This window comes from Lepeophtheirus salmonis, chromosome 4, assembly GCF_016086655.4.
Source record: "Lepeophtheirus salmonis chromosome 4, UVic_Lsal_1.4, whole genome shotgun sequence".
Lineage (NCBI taxonomy): Eukaryota > Metazoa > Arthropoda > Copepoda > Siphonostomatoida > Caligidae > Lepeophtheirus > Lepeophtheirus salmonis.
Genome location: NC_052134.2, coordinates 4294027 through 4311295, shown reverse-complemented (window position 1 = coordinate 4311295; position 17269 = coordinate 4294027). Strand labels below are relative to the sequence as shown.

At 31.1% G+C, this 17269-nt stretch overlaps 1 protein-coding gene across 1 annotated transcript; it reads right to left on the bottom strand.

Moving 5' to 3' along the window:
• Window positions 1-6249: 6249 nt before the first annotated feature.
• LOC121116412 (salivary peroxidase/catechol oxidase) lies at window positions 6250-16755 on the bottom strand. The gene is made up of 11 exons (XM_040710666.2): window positions 16558-16755; window positions 9581-9809; window positions 9232-9516; window positions 9053-9178; window positions 8585-8983; window positions 8189-8509; window positions 7611-8135; window positions 7513-7536; window positions 7133-7451; window positions 6791-7036; window positions 6250-6601 (listed from the first exon to the last, which is right to left on the bottom strand). Exons 1-11 carry the CDS (start codon window positions 16612-16614, stop codon window positions 6277-6279), a joined length of 2856 nt encoding a protein of 951 aa, XP_040566600.1. The 5' UTR covers window positions 16615-16755; the 3' UTR covers window positions 6250-6276.
• Window positions 16756-17269: the final 514 nt, after the last annotated feature.

The window sequence follows — 17269 nt, the reverse complement described above, 5'->3', positions numbered from 1 at the left end:
TACTTTATTAACTGTGGATGAACAAAAATCCTCCTTTATCCAATATTTATGTTTTTTTTTAATAACTTTACCTTTTCAAAAAATTTCTGCAATTATTTTTTATGCTGACGATTTTTTAACTACTCTTTCTTTGAAGATGGTCAAATACTAGCTGTCAAATTTGACAAACATGGCTAGAACATTAAATATGTTCATAAATTATAACATCAAGTCATTCATCCCCAGCCAATTGAAAAAAACTAATTTTAACTTGGCAGTAAGTTTTTCCATAAATCTACGAGTAACGTGCTAAACTATTATTTAAATAAAGACACGTAGAAAATCAAGCTATCTCGAAACTGCAGAATTTTAAAAAATTATTAAAATATTTTGGAATTGCGTGAAAGTAGACTCCATGGTGTCGCATATTAAACTAAGATTATATAGCTATAAACCAACTTCCTGTGATGATAGAGGGCAAATCTAATATTTAAATTCATTTATGGTTTGTAAGGTGGCAAAACATTTCAAAATCAAAAGAATCAAAGAAAGGAAAGGAAACGAATAAATGTCAAACGAACTTGCTCATAAATACATGAAATAGATTCACAAATAAAAAGTCATACAGTATAATAATTAATTAAATTATTACTAATACATTTTTATCAAGTCAAACACTTCTCCTTGCCACGTAGATATTAGGGGATCGCTCTGCCCTGTTTGTTTTTCTTCAAAAAGTTACAAGATGGGATTGGCCTTTGTTCTGGTCTTGAGACTTAACCTTAAGAACAACTCTTCAAAATTTGATGTGGATTGGACAATATCTTGCCTAGGGACATTTGGATTTAACATATTACTTTATTTTCATTTTAATACATAACATTGTTTAACAAATCTGAATATTGTATATATTCTTTCAATATAGATTTTAATTACATAGAGTTAAATACCATCTTTTATCCGATTTATTTATGGCTGGTTTGGTAAGTCATGTGCCTACATGGTCATTACAAAGCTTTCTCTCAACTCTTTGAGCATTATTTACAGCCCATAGGTTTTCAACGGTTGATTTTAAACTAATATAACTACTGTTTGATTTCCATTTAGATACAGGTGTCTTTCAAAAATCAGAACTGATATTTAATATTCGAAATAACATCCAATTATCTTGCTCAAAAAGTTATGACAAATCAATCATTTTTTTAGGGTATACGTGAAAATTTGGGTTTTCAAATCTAGTTTCATGTCTATTTAAGGATTTCAAAGGATATTCTATTTTGAGAATTTCGCTCATAATCTTCATTTTCGCCGCTTCGTCGATAGACTCACTAAACAATGCTAATGAAACCAGTTCTATTGTCAAGCATAATAAATTCAATCCCAATGCTTTGATAGCCGCTGTAGGATATTGAAAGATCCAACAAAATAGAAACCTTTGTTGTTTAAAAATTGGGATCCTGGAAAAATGAACAAAAATATCTAAATCGTGATCTATTTTTAGATATAGACTCACTCATCACTCAAAAAAGAAATTATGAAGTTCATTTAAGGTTACGACAAATAATTTTTAGCTCCAGAACCCTCACAGTTGCCTTTTGAATTTGTCGAAAGGCTTAAAAAAATACTTTCTCCAATCTTTGAAGAAGCGTTTCAGGAAATATTCTAGAAGTGTTGTGTTTATGATTTCATGAGTACTGGATCCCTAACTTAAGTCCTAAAGAAGAATAAGACATAGTATGAAATTAAAAATGACCGACCCATTTAAATAAATTTTCATACATCAGATCAACAGATCAGAAGGAATTTATGGCATCAAACCTGCTAGAGGATATATCACACTCTTTACAAGATGATAATCAAAGTAGAAAAAGTTCGTGAGAAAAGATACGGGGTATTCTTAATTTTTGTTCATTCATACGTAAAATATTTTACGGTATCTTGCTGTACATAAGAGGGAATTGGAATGAATTTATTCAATATTAATAATATTGCACAATACAATTAGACAAACACATTTTCGATAAAGCTTAAAGAACATTATCAATATTCCTAATATAATAATTCATCATTATATTCCTCGATATTCAATTTTTAATCCTTTTTTACTCGTTAGTTTTTATTTCATTATCTTTTTCAATATTATCATTTCCTTCAGAAACTAATAGTTTTGTTATGGACTTGAAAATTTTACTTCATTGCAATTCAACTTCAATAATTTCATGCATATATAGGTCTTACGCTATTAGTTTTAAAGTATTATAAGTAGTGAACATATTATTTTGTTGAAAGTATATTTTCTATAAGTTATGAAACTATTGTATTACAAAACGTAGACATTAAGAAAAGTAAGCACTCTACTGTTTTTTTTTTTGAAGACTTTGATACATTGTAACAACTACGGCATTCTGGAACGAAGCAAAGACACGTATGAATAAACCTTTTACCAATTATTCAACAAAATCTTACGTTTTTACGCCATATCTATATATTTAGAAGTAGATAATTATAGTAAGTGTAAATTTTAGTAATTTAATCAATTATCAAGTATATTATAAGGCTAAATAATTAAGACAAAATGAAAATATAAACTTAAATCAATGAAGCACATAAATAAACACATAATTGCATGAACCATTATTTACAAAGACTAAATAAGAAAATAATTTTAATTGTTAATATCATATTGATATGTTTTATAATTGTCAAGGAACTTAATCTATTATTTAGTCTCAATTAACACTGATATGATAGTTCTTATGTACAGTTTCTTTAAATTGTAAGCATATAGTGTAGTCCGTAAATGATTTTTGAATAGTCATGTGGAGATCATAAATCCTCTCAATCGAGTGATATTTAAATATATTGTTAAGTGATTTAGTAATTCAGAAAATGACTTCCGATTCACTAACTTTTAAAATATGTTAAACGAAATTCCTATTTTCCAATATAACTCTACTGAAGTTATAAGATCACAGATAATTTATTAGTATATTTATCACGTAAAAACTATTTATGCATATATCTAGGTAATAGGAAAGATGAATATATTTTGCAGCTTTGCTGATAAAAATATCTAGAAAAGGTATTTCAATTCCTGGTCCAGGATCATTTTTATGTACATCAATGACATTTAAGGACTCAAATTAATGAAAAAGTTTTCCAAGAATATTAGGAGACGAAATAGAGTAGACATCGGAAGGATTTTCAATGGAAGAGATGCAGATGAAGGATGATAGGTTCATCTCTGTACGTTTCATTCCAGTATTACTCCTCTTGATTAAACATATCCTCAGTTATTATAGAAGTATTCAACAATTCTATATAAGATATAGAGGGACGGATGTGTATTTGAACCAATGTATGATGAAGTAACAGATTTGGACGTTAAAGAACATATGCACAATGATACGTCCATTAAATGAGATGATATACATCAAGTAAGGCACAAGAACCTTTTCTAAAGAGATGAACATGATAAATATCCCAATGTCATAAACACATTGGAGTTGAATGTAAATATGAGTTGACTCAGATCCCTATATTCGGATGTTCCGTAAAAAGATCAATCCAAACCACCCTTATTGTGTAATTAATTTGATGACTAAGTTTATCACAATAACTGTTTTCACAAAAAAGTACTATATCATTTTATTTCTTCCTCCTTCACCTGATGAAGTAGTTTGTTTGTAGGAGGCTTTGTGACATTTCTCATTCTCTCTTGCTTAGATATCATTGTATATACTTATGTGCATCTTCCAATTACGCGACACTTTTTGTCGAAAAGGATTTCCATACTGTCTCATACAAGTTCATTTTCGATCAGCTATGGAGTGACGGATGGGTCTCTTGTCCTATTCTCGACCATCTTTAGGAACTCATCATCGAGCATTGACATTCCTAGTGCTTACTCTTAGTTTTGTATTCAGTGTGGAGCCCGGCAAGGAGATTTACTATCGCCATCCTTCTTTCTAGTAGCAATTAATTGATTAAACGAGATTATCAACTCCAACTCACGCCTTGAAGGTCTGAAAATAAATGAATAGTAAATGAAGTGATTATTATACGAGGATGATCTTACCTCGTTTCTCACAGGAACACAAGAAAAACTGGCAAATCCCATCTCACACGCCATCAAAGTCATTCAGGATTTCAAAAAAATCTCGGGTCTCAGCATCAATATCGAAAAAGACTCAGATCTTATGCAACTGTGACAACTATCTTAAGACATGTGATGGTCTTAGCAAATTAGAGGTATTTAGATGTTGGACCTTTGCAACGTCTTATCTGAACAGTAGACCTGATAATGCTCACTCCATTGTTGCTTGTCAAGCTTTCAAGCATAATGGATACTGGGGTTTTGTCTCTGTGATTCATCCTTTATTAGGGTCTATTCTACAAATTGACAGAATAATTACAAATCAGGAAAATATACATTTATTCTAGCTTACATGAGTCACCGGGCTTAAACAGCAGAAGCACTAGTAACCAGTTTGATAAAGACACAACTCTTTTCTTAATCTAATCATCCCTCATTATACAGCTTTACAGAACAACTTATTCTTTGCCCTTGTTATATTTCGACACGTTATCAGGAGTAGTCAGGTTCATATACTTCTTTTCAACTCCATTTACTCTCTTAACTTAGTTTATGGGATATCTTTGAGACTGTCCCGCTTTAGTATGTTGGAATAAAAACAGCCAATTTTGATCCAAGAAATACCAATGTAGTCATATTAATAAAATCTCCTAATCGTTTTTTTAATAGGTTAAATATTAAGTTTCAATGTATAAAATAAGATTTTTATTATAGATCCGAAATCCGTATTAGGATTTGATAAATTTACTCGCAAGAAACTCGTCAAGACCCTACTCTGTTCATAAAAACACCATGCTTGATATGAATTATAATTTTACAAAAGAATACACCAAATGAAGACCATTGGAATTGCAATTGTTTCAACTGTCTCCTTTGTACTGAGCCTTACAATATCTCAAATTGATACTCACAGAGTGAGCTTAGAATTTTGACGGCAAAATAATCAATAATTTGAAGAATAATAGTTTTAGGAAAGGAAATGAAAAACTGTCAGTATTTGATAATTTCTTTTATTAAATACAGTCGGTTTTTATTGTGTTTCCTGAAACATATTCCCTTCTAATTATTGACTATGATACTAAAGCGGACAAAAACTTTTGATCTTTTTTTCGCTACAATCTGCATAATTACATATTTTATATTATTGCAATGTAAATTCAATGTCTGTAGCTTTTTTGAAATTCCGAAAAAAGGGACTTTTGCTACCTTCCTGTGTTCCCCTACAAACAAATATGTATATAACTAATATTCAAAGGATGTACGAGGATAGTCTTAAAAGTTTCTGACCCCAACGTGAAAATGGCAGCACTACTAAATAAAAGCTAGTCATATCTATCTAGCATCTCTTGACAGTTACTCACCAAAGTTTCAGCCATTTTGTACGTAGAGTTATTATGTAACAGACCGTTTGAGCGAGTTGATGTGACTAATTTTGTAAAAATGGACAAAATCAAGTATTGAACTGTCGATAAATTTCGGATTTTGAAAGCTTTAAGTTGATTTAAATAATAGCAAACATAGAAAGGCTAGTTGTAATAAAATTTGAATCGTCTAAGCCAATCCATCTCGGAGTAATTGAGTTCAAAACCAAAGTATCTGTGAGCAATTATTTTACAGAGAAAAACATCGAGTACTACTAATTACTATTTGAATGGCTTACAGGATGGAAGCATACCAGGGATAAGTATGTAGAGTAAAAGGAAAATGTCTTGTGTCCTTGTTAGCTCGGAAACTCTTCAAACTCTCCCTGTATGTAGTCAATAAATACGACCTTCAAAATGACTGTACGAAAAAAAAATTATGATTTTATGGACTTTGATTCCTGAAGAATTGTAAGTAATAACAACTAATTGAACCCTTTTTACAAAATATAACTCTATTTGAATAATAAATTATAACATTAACAATAAATAAAAGAAGCAGTGTGCCATTTTGTTTGTTTGTTTGTTTGTTTGTGTGTGCATACCGTACACAGAGCTTTGCGTCTACACATTATATGTACTAGTAGTAGTAATAAATTTGAATTGTTACGATTGTGATTTATAATTAAGTACGTTTGTGCATCATCTCTGCAAGTCGAGCATGAATAAGAAAAAATTTCCTTTTGAGGATGAAAGTGTTTGTATTATACAGCTACAAAAAACATATTTAAGAAAGAAAAAAAACGCCGGGTGTCAGGGTCATTGTTCTGATTTTATTATTTAGCCTTTGCAGCCTCCTGGTAAAGAGTCAAAATAAAAAGCTGGTACAGCAACTGCTCCAAATCGTGATCTTTTGTATAAGAGTGAGTATGGAGCAACATGGAATCGATTTTTAGAGACATGATACTCCTCTACAGTTCTTGAAAATTCATCTCCACCAAATGCAAAAATCCGTTCTCCTAATCGGAGTACCGTTCCAAAATTATGAGTAAATACAGACTTTGGAGTGAGGTATAATTCTTCTGTATTAACATTGTAAATACTCCCGTGTGGTCCTCCGAGCACTAAGACGTCATTTTCCGTTGTAAGTGTAACGCATTGATGTCTGTTGATGAAAATGTGAATATTAACGACTGATTATGGGCAACAAAACAGGGGCGTCAGCAGGGGGCGAGATGTGGAGAATCTGTAGGCCAAATGAAGTAATTTTTGAACATTTTGATTGCCAAAATCAACACCCCTCCAAAATAAAGTCTTGCAGACGCCCTTACTAAATTTACAAGAGAAAAATTACTTGAATCTGTAATATAACAGCGTATGATTCATACTCCTCCAAGACTTTGTCTTGAAATTATATGTGGATACAAGCATTCCTGAGCCGAATCCACCAAATATATACATGTTATCATCAATAACTACTGCACAATGTTGCTTTCGACCTTCATCAGGTAGAGACGGTCCTCTTGACCAACGCCAATCATGTACATTATGAGAGCTAACACGGAGAGTCTCAGATGATCGGGGTGAGAAATGACCTCCACTATTTTAAAAAGTATTATAATTTGTTAAAAAATATCATTGTTTGGAATCGTAGTCATGAGACTTGAGAAAAATACAACTAAAAACAGCAAAGAACCTTAGAATCCAGTTTCCTCGGTACATAATTGAAGAGCAAAGCCATCTTGGAAATTCTAATGTTAGATTTGGAACCAAATCCCAAGTCTTTGTATCAATATCCATTTTCCAACATTCTCGACTTCCCCCAAAACTCAAGGACCGTCCTCCACAAGCAAGGATTCGTCCAACTCCAAGGTATTGAAGATTCACATTATAAATACGTCTAGGAAAATCAGGAAGTCGATGTTGGCATGTTCCCTTGGATGAGTAAGTTTCTACTATGTTTAGAGTATGAGTACCATTGTAGCCTCCAACAAGTAAAGCAACCTGATTTGATGCTGAGGAAGAGTTATCTTTATATCCTTGAGTCTGTTTTTTGCTATTTGAATTTGTACTTACTCGTTAAATCCTCCTGTTCAAAATCTATGATATTAAAAGTCAAATTATTTGTCGACCCCCTTATAAGTATACATATGTATAGATAGAAAAACACTTACCGTCATCCACACAATTAGTACTTAGATCCAATTTAGAGGATGAGGAGCACTGTACTTGGTTAAATTGTGAGCCTATAATAAAGACGTTCCTGGAGGGCATATTGGAAATATCTGTATTATCACAAATAATATCAAATAACTTCCGTTGGCGGATATTTCGTCTTTCCTCATGACAATACCCTGAGGTGTCATCTACATTCTTGTGAGTAAAAAAATATCTATCCCCTGAGCGTACTCTTCGGAATTGTTCTGCGATTAAACATCGAAAAGTAGGACCCACCAAGGCTCCACGTGCAGGTATTTCTGAAATCCCTCCAGGAAACAATTCAATATCCTCTGGCTCTGTGTACAGCTCCCCAAAGATCTTCCATGTTTCCCATGTAAATTCAACGGGTGGGGAATGTGCAAAGGTTGATGGTAAAGGAGATAAGCCACAAAGTTTGCGGTAGGAATTGTAAGGGGCAAGTTCATGGTCTCTGCCTCTTTGTATGTTGCGTGAAACTAAGTCACTTCCAAAGGATTCACCTATTCAAATGAACTTGCATTCTTTTGATTCTGAGGAATTACTTTAACAATACCTTTTTTCTTAAACAAAAAATTTCGTACAGAGTCTGCAATTTTTGAGTTAACTACGTGTGTGGGTTGAATACTCATCCCTTCAAGGATTTGATCAATTTGCTTGCGTCGTACCATGGTGGTATTAAAGAATACTTGAGCTATTGAAATAGTGTCCTTCCGTTTCCCATTTTCATACGTATGCATAATATTTGTTATTAAAGAGTGACCAAATCGGAAAGCTGCAGTTGAAAAAGCAGTAAGTATATTGGCATCCACATCTGGATCGTAATCCGAATTAACGTTGATGTTCATTTTATCATCGTCTTCAACAAACTTGGACCCTTAAGTACATATATATGAAATCATTGGTTCAATGAAATTAACTTTTTGACGAAAATTTAAAAATATATATATACCTAAAACAAGGGGCAAAAACTCTCCGTACACAACATTTTGCCATTCCGCAATTACGAGTCTTCTCGTCTCCTGATATAATTTTTCATCATTCCAGTTGGGTTGGCGTAATAAAAATTCTTTTGCAATTCGATTATGCTCTCTCATAAACAAAGTATGAAGGGATTGGAGCCCAGGGTTTTCATTAACTCGCTCATCACCAGTTGAGAACATGGTTGGAATCACCTCAGGACATATATCTTTTTCAAAGGGAAGATATTTTTCACCAAGTTTTTTATTTGTCTGCATATATCCACGTTTCAAGAGTCGCAGATCCCTTGCCATTTCTTCATCAGAACCATACAACATTGAAGCATCCAAAAAGCTTGTGACTGAATTAAAGGGTTCATTAACTGTGGCAGCTGCTTAATGAATTAAGAAAATTAATATTTATTAAAGGCCTTTCAATTTGTTCATCATTTGGTAATTACATGAAAAGTCCAAATTTGTTCTGCAAGAGGGCGCGGTTAATGATATTTTAAAGTCCAAACATCTAACTTTGGGGTTTTGCTTTGAGTAAAATTCATCATCTTCCGGTACCAAAATTGGCATACAACCTATTAATTATTAGATATAAGAAAATCAATTGCAGAGTTAATCGAAAATTTACCTTTTGGGACATTATTTAGTATAAAAGTATTAAAATTAATAAAATCACAGCAATCAATATCTTTCTTGGATGGGCATTCATGCTCTGAGCAGGTATTGGTTTCTTCTGTGAGGGTTAAGTCGTGGTCGATTAATTGTCCAATTTGCATTACCATGGTTGTTAACTTTTTATGTACTTCATCATTTCCAGCATTGAGTTTTGAACTAATTTCTCGTGCATTGGGTAGGAGCCGCTCCTTGGAAACAAAGTAAAACTTGGGTGGGTAGTTAATACGGAACAACTTTGCTAATAAAAATCAATAAATAGTCATGTTTAAAACTATAAATCCACTTTTCATCTATAAACATACTTCGTTTTGCAAGTCGAATAAACTCTGATCCACGAGAGCCCCATAAAGATTTGTCATGATGAATGTTATTGCATTTCCCATCCATGCTACGATAGCGTGCATTTTCATATATTGAACAATTTTTTTCAGGGCGACAACTGCCAATTTGAAGTGGACCAAGTTTAAATGTATGATCTTTCACAATACTTCGAAATATTTCACATGGATAACCAATTGGCAGAATCGGCATCTAAACAAAAATAATCAAGTTAAGGATACACTTACATTATAAACATTATGACCCTTTTGTAAAGCAAAAAAATAATTCCAATTCCAAACATGAGGTTCCTACTTTTACATGTTTCTCCAAAAAACGTTTATTGGCTAACGCATTTTCTACAAATACTTATAAGAAATATTCATCTTTAATATGGCTATCTTACGTATGAGTAGTTTTATAATGTCCATAGTAAAAAGAAATCCTTTATCTTTCCAATAGATGGCTTTAATTATGTGTATCTCGCCTTGTATAAGTGCGATCGGTTTACGCTAGATAATGATAGAAAGATAAGATTTCTTACTAAAAAACAAAAACACAGAGTATTGTTTGAGCGTGAGGCAAAGATAGACAGCAATAAAGAGAAAATTTAATATAATTAGTATCATATAATTCTTTAATATTATTTTATATAAAAAAGGACCTTCTTTTAGATTTTGTGTTATTCATACTCAGGTATTAATTTTATTGATAAAATTATAAATAATAACTAATTTCAAAATAATAATCCACAGTTGGCAACCAGAAAAAAAATGTTATTTGTCCTTACTATAATCGAGGTTGCGGTTGGATTAAAACAGCTTGACGTATAACTATCTAAAGGAGGGGGTCATTTCAAAGTGTGGGACAGCAAAGAAGGACCCCCCCCACCTAAGGTAGTAAATGAATAACAGTACCCCTTCTCTTTCAGTAGGCCATAAAACATTTGGATATTGTTTACTGACGGCATTCTCATGAAACTACTGTTTTTCCCCTTCCCACTTTTCAATTGGTTTTCTGATTTGGCGCCCCCTTGAAGAACTATTTTGCACTCCAAGGGGGTACTATATAAGCCCTTATTCTAACACATCATTAACTATATTATACTCTACAACCTTTCCTCCGAAAGAAAAGAGAAGAAACGACTCCAAATCAGTTCTTCGCTAACCAATTATTCTTAAACGTGGCGTTATAATTTTTGGGAACGTTTCACGTCTTAATAAGAGTTTGTTTAAATTCAACCAATCAACGTTTAGTTATTGATTAGGGGAGAAGAAGCAGAAACGTTGACAAAAGACAATGTGAATTATTGTGGGTTACGTTTACTTAAACCTACCATCACCACTTTCTCTATCTAATTATTCTTCCTTTTTTTTCTCTCTCTCTTTATATACCAAGAACTTTTTTTCATAGACTCGGCTAGATATTAATCCCACAACAACCTAATATATTAAAATGCATCATACAATACATAAATATGTTACAGCATATTTAGTATCTAGTTGAGTCTAGGGAAAAAGTTCTTGGTATAGAAAGAGAGAATAAAGGAGGAGTAATTAGAAAGAGATAGTGGTGATGGTAGATTTTAGTAAACGTGCCTTTTTGTGTTATTACTGCAACACCGTGCTAATGAATTTTAGAAAGTTAAAGTCAAACACTTCCACGGTAACTTTCCTTTTAAGAACCGTTGATATATTTAGAAGTGAAATGAATAAATGTATATGAGTATGTGATTGAAAATAATTTTGACCTATCTTACAATAGGCTCAGCTTAATAAACATTCGTATTTCTGTAGAAGCAACATAAAAAAATCCAGGGATTTTTTAGAGAATAACAAGGAAACATATTTTTTCTTCACAAGAAATTACTTTGATAATTTTCATGGATTCAAATTACACGTAAGCGTGAAATTTATTTTCATTCCAGTAAAATAATAATATTTTAAAAAGTGTCAAGTTTTTAATAATGTATTTTTTCTATTAATTTTATTAATATAAAGCTGCGCAATTTGATGTTTAAGTCATTATCACATTAAATACTTTATTTAAAAGAATGAATGGGGTGACTTGATTTCAAGAAGTAAATCTGGGGTCGATCTTCTTTCTTCATTTATTTAGTGATAAGTTATTGAGAGTAGACCCATGACTCATGATTTCCTCTCAATTTAATTTTTTCTTTTCTCTTTTTATCCTAACTTCTTAAATAAAAAGTCAAGAGTGACTGAAGGAAAATAGCTTAATAATTTTTTATAAGTCTTTAATATAGTACTATATATTGGGGGTACTAATTAGTTATTCGATAAATTTCACAAATATAATTGAATGAACAGTATTTTGTAAAAATAGTTAATTTTACAGAATAAGTTCTCACAAAAAAGTGTTTCCAGGATCTTTTCATGCTGTTTCTACATAGTTATTGTTTCCTTCCTGTTGAAATCTAAGATTAAGGATCAATGGACTAAGGAAAAAAGTGTAAGCAATATATTAAATAAACAAAGAAATCGTAGGAAGATAAAATATAATAAAATTAAATTTACGATTTCATCTCTACCTTAATTTAAGCAGACAATGAAGCATCTTTACTTTTGCAATTTATACTTTGTTTTATGTAGATTTAAAAAAATAAATAAAAATAAGATTTATTGTCCATGAATACATACTCTAAACATCATTTAATTACTCAATACGTCAAGTAACACAATATTTAGCCTTTCAAAGTTTAACGGCGGCTGACACATTCATTTTATCTGAGCCTAATCTTCCTACATCCCCACCACCCACCCCATACCAACGAGAGCCTCAACTATCTGCCGAAGACTCCAGTTACAAAAAGAACGGTTCAAAGCATTACATAATGATATTTTTTTGCACGAGATAGTCCACTCTACAAAAAAATCTCTACATGGGGCTCTCTTCTCAAACATTGCCTTCAGGATTTGTTTTACACAAAGTTCCAAATGTTGCTCTAATCAAAATAATCCAATCAAATGACAAGGGATTTGATATTTCTTCCAGCTTCAAAGTGGAAGATGACTTATCATGCAAAATACATCATAATCATACTTAACTTAAAAATAGCTGTGGAGCCCACAGTCTAAGATTTTCTTAAAGAATCAACATTCTAAGGGAAGCCATCAACGTTGCAGCTCTTTTTTTTTTTTTTTTGGATCCAATGAGGTTCAGACAGACTCAGATACATATGAAAATATTTGTAACCCATTATTGTAATTCATTAACTCTTCAGACATTAATCATCTACAATATTCGAAGCCATCATTTCTTTTTCAACAAATGATCCTCCTCTTTAAGCCTCCCAAGGGTAAAAGATCATCTCTTTTACTCCTCTCTATTGCCCTGATGTGGCAGAATGTCGGTCCAGCTCTTTACGAGGAAATTTTTGCCTCCAACATTACTTCAATTTCATTGGCAAAATATCTTCAGTCAATATCTAGTGCTTTGACAATTGAAACAGGGATTCCCAGCTCTACTCTCAAGTATCTAAATTTAGGATCAAAAGCTTGAAAAGACGTGAGAAACACGTAACCCTCGTCATTAAGTAAATTTATTCGGCCCAGAGGATTGAATTTGTAAGGGGATTTTTTTTTGACAGGAAAACAACCAAGCAATTAAAGCAGTGATTAAGTATGCGGGAGGAAAGTATATGGACGTTATCTCTCTCGTACTGGTGACAAACTTGACTGCTGAATTTATGTTTCGCCAATATAACTATATTAAGAAGTTTTTGTGGGAAATTGGGTTTTCAGTTATTGCATTGTCTGTTTATAATCATACTACCAATAGGAAATTTTACAAACAGTATCTATGTGATAACGTTCTCCAAACATAAATCCGTCATTCTCGATACGTCACGAAGAGGAGATTTCTCTTAATAGATACAGTGCATAATTTTAAAAATGTATACAACTGCTTTCAACGAAATGACTATTTTGTTGATCCCAATATTTACCTTCCTGGATCTTCTTTTCTACGTCCGAACTTTGAAAAGGCTGGAATACAAGGTTCATTCAAATTGGAAATCGAGGAAGTCTTTCGAACCCTTCGGACATGCTATTCATCTCATAGTTTTATGCATATTCTCTCTTCAATTTGATTGCATTGCCTCTTTAAAGGCCTCAAATCCAAGAGCATTATTCGTTTATCTGTTTATCAGGAGGATGCTTAATAGTTTAGAGACAGCTATTGAGGCAATATTGAGGTCGAAGTGTGAATAAGGACATGAGTAGACTAATATTTTATATAAAACCTCTGTAATTCTCTATAATGTCATGTGCAAAAAAAATCTGCTGCAAGTATTGTAAAAAAAAGAACTTCAGGAAGACCCACCAAGGCACAAAGAAAAGTAGTTCATCTGTTGTCGTCTTTTAGTTGAAACATCATTTATATCATTTTAGTTTAACTGTACCAAGCCTTTATTTAATATTTATATAAGATAATTACAATTTTGAAGTGTCTAATGGCGTCTCATAACATAATGTCTCTTTGTAAATATATATATTAATATTTGTTTAACTTAAACATATCCTAATTTGTCATTTTTATTTAAAAAATTATATGCTAGTAGATTATAAGTTGTCAGTATTTAGGCTAGAAGTGTTTACCTCTTCTTGGCCGGGCACACTTTTTCTTTCACTTCCATGGTTTTCAAGACTTCCTTGTTATACCAATGTATAATCAGGCTTGCTAGAATTTTCAATTTTATCTACCTTACCAACTGCTGGGCAAGATTGACATATTTTGACGTCATAGAGAATAACAAAGGGTATATTTACACTTTATAATACTAGAAACTTTATTAATAGTATTTAGTAATAATATATATACTCTTTGACGTCACTATTAACAAGCGTGTTCAAAATAAAAAATCAGTGGGGAAAGCGTTTTGTGATAAGTTTGTATTTCTATTAATTACTATTTCTATCTTCAGTTAAACTAAGGAACGAAAACGGAGCAATTCCTGTCTACTTCTTTGCTAGTTACGGAGCGGAATTTGTTTAGTTTTTCAAACTCACAGAGAGGATTACATTTAATCAAATTCAACGCCATTGCAGATGAGCTACTCTTTTCCAAAAATGTTCAGGGTTACCATATTAATTTTTAGTTTATTTAATTTTTACATATGGAAAATGCTTACAGTTTAGAACCAAAACAATATAAATGACCAATATAAAAGCCGTACATTAGATTTGATGAATTATATTTAGTCCACAAGTTATTACCTTTTTACGATTAAACTTTTTCCGTGTCGGAATGGGGTACAGAATTTGAAAAAAAAACTTAAATTGCGGGCTCTTCAAAGCAATTTGAAAACTATTAGTGATAATTATATCACTAAAGAACATGAAAATTAATAATATATAATTTAAAAGTTAGAATTTTTGACCCAGAAATGAGTTTTTTCCAAGTATGCCCGTTTTTTTTGGATAAGTAACATTGAAAAAAATAAAATTCTTTTTAATTTTGTTATTTCAAAATTGAAATTAATTTTTTTTTGATCTTATAATTACCCATTTGAGATGGTTTATGATCTACTAAGGTGATCCTGTTATTTGCAAGGGGAAATATTTTCCAGATCTCGCTGCACAACAGTTTCCAGGAAAATGATAATCCCTAATACATACATGATTAATTGAAATAAAAGTCGATTTTCTTTTTTAATTATTTGAACTCTTGGTCTGATATTTTAATATACTAATATTGAAGACCGGCCTTAGTTATTGCAGAGTCCATTGCGAAACAAATTGTGTGGGAAGCGAAATCCCAATGTTAAAAAAATATTTTCACTTTTTATAAAATAAAAGCTTTCTTTTTTCAAATGACCTTTTTGTAAAGTGAATGAATATTCATTAACTGCACACTTTTTTAACAACTTTTTTTATATTTATCGATTGCCGTTTTTTTATAGAAGATGGTTGTTTTATTTTTAGAATGATCTTTACTTGAAAAATATTCTTTTTCTTAGAAAAGAATATTTCTTTCTATGTTGATAGATAACTTTATTTAGAAAAGAGTAACTCGACCATTCTTTTGACTTTTATTTTTTCCATTATTCGTGAGATCTATTAGAAGTACGTGACCCACTGCAACCTCAATGGATTAAATTTGGATATGCTTATATTACATAATGAAGGATATAATAAGATAATATGTGAATGTGTCAAGTTATGACGTCATTGTTAATTTTAAGCATATTATTTAATAAGTACGAAATCGTTCCTGTCATTTAAAAGGTATAACACAGAGTTATTCTAAGTCTTATATAGAACTCTCCTAAAATAATTGAACGTAGAAGGCAGTTCTTAATTTAGAAATTCCACATCAGAGCAAGTGTTGTTCAAGCCTTATTAGCAAGGAATCAAGGATTTAAAGAAACATATTTCATTAACAATATTACAAAAAAAAAAAAAAATCTAGAAAATTAAATCAGTGAGTGTATTTCTTATGACGTTTTCATCTATAATTCACTCAGTAAAGTAAATCAAAGTGTAAAGTTTGATTTAATAACGATGATAAATTAGTTTTAGTTTGAAAATAAGTTTAAATCCATATATTCTCCAAGCTTTGCAATGTATTAAAGTTATTAAAATTCAATTAGTTGCTATCCGCCATATTTTAAGGAATAAATATTATAATCAATTTATAGGCTTGCATATTCATTAAGAAATATTAATGTCTTAGAGGTTAAATTATGAGCTAGCTATGAGCTGATTGAAAAAATATTTTGTTTGTTATTCTTATATTTTATCGAAGATATTGATGGATATTCTTATTTAATGAATAAAAATAATGTAAATTTATTTACTGAATTAGTTCGATGGATACTTAAATAGAATAATAGACTGTTATAAATAATTTAAAACTCAAAATACAATATTAAATAGAAACAAAGGTTGCTAAAGAGGATTTTGATAATTTTTCAATTGTATTTCTTTTCTATACTTACAATTCCAAAACATTGTCGTAGATTAATCAAAAATGGAATGATTATATATAATTTCATTATTATTAATTATATTTCCCAGGTTTCAATATTAATTATCGTGTTGAATTTATCTGATAAATCAAGGCATCAAAATCACAAAAATCACACAAGTTTTCTCGTTCATACACGATGATGAAATGAAGTTGTTTTTTTTAGAATGAAAGAACACATTTGTGGAAAATTGCCATTAAGTGATTTATTAACTTCATAGTCAGCAAAATTCAAGCAATTTTTGTTTGTGCATAATTATTTTTATTAATATATTTATTGCTTTAAAAATGTGAGTTTTTGTTATTGCTATTAATATATACCTATGTATAATTAGTAAACCATCGATTCATTGCTATTTATCCTTGATGTGATAGATAAAACGAAGTAATAATTAGTAGGGAATGTGAGTCGATTTAATGGATGTTTTTATGTAATCCATTTGACGAAATTACGTTTATATTTAGTCCATCATAAATTTAATTATTTATATGTTATTATGAAGTAGACAGATAAGGACTATATATAAAAATAACGGAACATTTAATCTACTCAACGTAACCTCTTGCATAGGAACAGACATTATTATTGAATTGTGATTAAAAGGCATAAGAACATTAATTATAATCACCTAGGAAAAAAAATAAAGAAGGAATTTTTTTTCTCCAAAAATTGCAACTAATGA